General features: G+C 46.4%; 1 protein-coding gene across 2 annotated transcripts in view; it reads left to right on the top strand.

Annotated features, from left to right (window-relative positions):
- The first annotated feature begins 5 nt into the window (after positions 1 to 5).
- LOC144110515 (protein FAM184A-like) overlaps positions 6 to 3,287 on the top strand; it is a 122,428-nt gene continuing 119,146 nt past the window's right edge. The window contains exons 1-2 of one of the 2 annotated variants that reach the window (XM_077643517.1): positions 6 to 72; positions 502 to 642. In XM_077643517.1, coding sequence (XP_077499643.1) covers positions 580 to 642 — 63 coding nt within the window. In that variant the 5' untranslated portion in view covers positions 6 to 72; positions 502 to 579. Of the gene's footprint in view, positions 73 to 461; positions 643 to 3,287 lie in introns of those variants that run through there. The other variant, XM_077643526.1, reaches the window with a different exon arrangement.

Here is a 3,287-nt window from a genome sequence, read left to right as displayed (position 1 = left end):
GTGTGACATGCAACACTGAAGATGCCATGCAACAAGAAATGTAATGATATACAAAAGAAACCTAAATATCAGGTGGGTTTCTCTGGTTGCTAAATAAAGGTTCAGTTGTCAGTGCTCTGTGTGTGTCCTGTCTCCATGGGCTGTTTTCTGCCATGGAAGAAAAGTAGCATTACTTGCTTTGCAGAAGTTAAAAGTAAAAGATTTGTATGTGCCTGTGGTGTGCAGGGGTTTTTTAAAGCGGTTTCCCCGGGGACTTAGTTTCCCCTGGAACTTAAATTGGGGTGGGGTCTGAATTTCTAGAGGGAGGAGGGTGGTGAAGGCAGGGGAGAGGTAGTCACTTTTGACAGTCATTGCTGTAAACAAATTGTTATGATCAAGGTGATGCCTTCAGAAAAACAAAGGGGTGTGTACCCCCTCACCCTTGGGTGTGCGCAGTCTGCTGTAAAGGATGACCGCTGTTTTATTTTAATCTTGCTGTCATTATACCACTGGCATGTGCAGGCTGCCCCATAAAAAGCACCTCTTCAAGTCCTCTGGCTAGCAGAAAACAATAGGGGACAAAATGCGCGTCTCTCCTTCATGCGTGTGATTGGGGGAAGCCATTGCCTCCCTTGGCCCCTCCGCCTGCTGTGCACGACTATGGTCAGCACCCTGAATAATTACTTTCAGTAAATAACCTCTCCCTAAAACACTACTGTCTGGAATTGAGTCACGTCTTTTGACCAGTTTCTCATGCAAAGCCTCGCAATAGCCAAAACAGGCCATTTTAATAACTGTTTATATTGTTGTATTCCTTTTTGTATGCTGTTACATATGCTGCAGTCTATCACTAGAGCAAGAATGCATAGGTGGAGGCATAATTTTACTGTAGAACATTGTACTAAGAAAAACATTATCAAAATGCTGATTATGCCTTCTTATGTGCCAACTGGTTCCAATGATAAAATCATCTACTCAAATATGTTCCGTTTAAATGGGCCCTGCACAACACGTGGTTCGCGGTGATGTTGCTTCATATGTATGACTTATCCTCTCATGTCAAAATTCGGCTGCCGGACTGGAAGTTAGAGGGAGCTATGCCTGATGCAACGCGTACATGCAGTCATTCCAGGGCGTTCATCCCCGAATGTTATTGTTTTACACTAGATCATAGTGCAGCTTTTTTTTATGCGTAATCGTTTCATGCTACATGCACGGCAAAAAATTTAATTTCCGTGCACTGTGTGAATAGGTCTTGTAGCATATTGAGTTTTAACAAATATGTGACTTTATTCATCTTCGGGTGTCATCTAACAGGCATGTGCCATCGCAGTGCATTATTCACTCAGTGCTTTTGTTGTTTATTCTAAGAACGTACCGGAACACAGCATACCGACAGTTTGTTCAGTGGCTCTGGCGTCACCTGAAAAAAAAATCGCCTCATCTTGCAAGCCTGTATTGCGGCGAAGATAAAGGCATCATTCCCGGCAGACACACCGACAGTGTTCCGATATGCTGAATATTAAGAGGCAAGTACAGCCGATTTCTCAGGTTCTTCTAGTGTGAGCTAGATTCCGTGCTCCTAAAGGTAAGAGCAGAGAAACGTGGTTCTCCGTTACATCTAAATAGAGATTCTTACTGGGTGGGCTGGTAGCTGTTCATTGTAACTATTTAAAGCACCATAGCAACTACAGATTACGCAATAGAGGACAACTGGACACAGCATCACTCACAGCTGCTTTATTTCACAGAAAACAAGGGAATGTGTATCCACAGTCATCAATTGCTCAAAAATACATCCATGCATCAATTCATCATCACCATCAGCCTGACTACGTCCGTGGCTGGAAAAAGGCCTCTACCATGATTCTCCAATTAACCTGGCCTGCTCCAGCTGCGGCCATCCTATCCCTGCTAATCCGTTAAACTCATCCACCCACCTAACTTATTTTGTGCCGCTCCCTGCTGCGCTTGCCTTCTCTTGGCATCCAGTTCGTTACCTTGAGGACCAACGATTGTCTTATCTTTGCGTTACTTGCCGTGCCCAAGCCCATTTCTTCCTTTTGATTTCGAGTAGAATGTCATTACCACGCGTTCCCTCACACACTCTGCCCGCTTCTGGTCTCTTAACGTTTCAGCTATGATTTTCCTTTCCATAGCACGCTGGGTTGTCCTCACTTTAAGCTGAACCCTTTTCGTTAGCCTCCACATTTCTGCCCCGTGTGTGAGTACCGGTAAGACAGCTGTTGTATACTTTTTTCTTGAGGTGTGTGCTAGAAAAGTCAAGAAATATAACCCGAGACTTTTAGACATCGTTACCGTGTTAAAATTTTTTCCCTTTTGATTTATGTGCTGCACTGAGTTGAGTTGAGTTGTATGCTACAGGTGGGATTAGCCATGCTTATTCTGCCGGCAACTGTTCCACCGTAGCGTCACTTATATGCTAATAATGACCTAAAACCAGTCGGATCTGCCCCGCTATGCGCACAATCACTTATAATAGTACATATTCCAATCCCGTAGTAACGATCTATGCACACATTCACTCACAGTAGAACATATAGCGCGGTTATCTTGTAGAGCCTTTATTTACGCAAAATCTATTCCCAATACAACTATGTTGTGAGTGCAGCGTTCGTTCGTGTGTTTGCGTGTTTGTTCTCTTGTGTTTATGCTCCTTCGCTGCCGTTATGAATCAAATAAGTTGAATACTTACACAACCGATGTTGTCGCGCTGCAGCGAGGACCGTTGTCCACTTGTTGCCGGAAGTATTGACGGAACCCCGCCTTGGGATAGTTTGCGGCGCTTCCGTGGAATCTCGAAAGACGCACTTAAGGATGAATCTATAATCTAGTCTTCGGGACGAAAACGCAGCGAACACACGTGCGCATACAGCGATACTCCGCCGTTCACCTTTCGTCGCGGCGTAGCACGCAACCAAGTGATCCGCCTTGGTTAATCTCTGGGCCCTTTATGCTACACCACAACACCGGCACTGCTACTGCCCTGCTGTGATACGGCGCGGCTGTTAGGACAACCTACGGCGTCGCATTGCCCGATCTTTTGCAGTGCAGGGGCCTCCATCGGCGTTGCTATAGTACGGTGCCGATCAAATGGAGACGCAGTGCGTCCGCGTATGCTCTGGCACGAAGTAGCGGGCACTGCTCTCGCCCAGGGTGAACGGCGGCACAAGGCAGCAAATTGTTGCCGAGGCTTTCTTCCGAGGAGCACGGTTAGATCAGGCGCCAGCGGGTCCTTTACCCCTCCCATTGTAACCGCAGCGCGGGGAGTCGCGAGGGCCCGGTGA

This window comes from Amblyomma americanum, chromosome 1 (assembly GCF_052857255.1).
Source record: "Amblyomma americanum isolate KBUSLIRL-KWMA chromosome 1, ASM5285725v1, whole genome shotgun sequence".
Classification (NCBI taxonomy): Eukaryota; Metazoa; Arthropoda; class Arachnida; order Ixodida; family Ixodidae; genus Amblyomma; species Amblyomma americanum.
The sequence above is the reverse complement of the archived record's forward strand: the minus strand, read 5'-3'. Positions and strand labels throughout refer to the sequence as shown.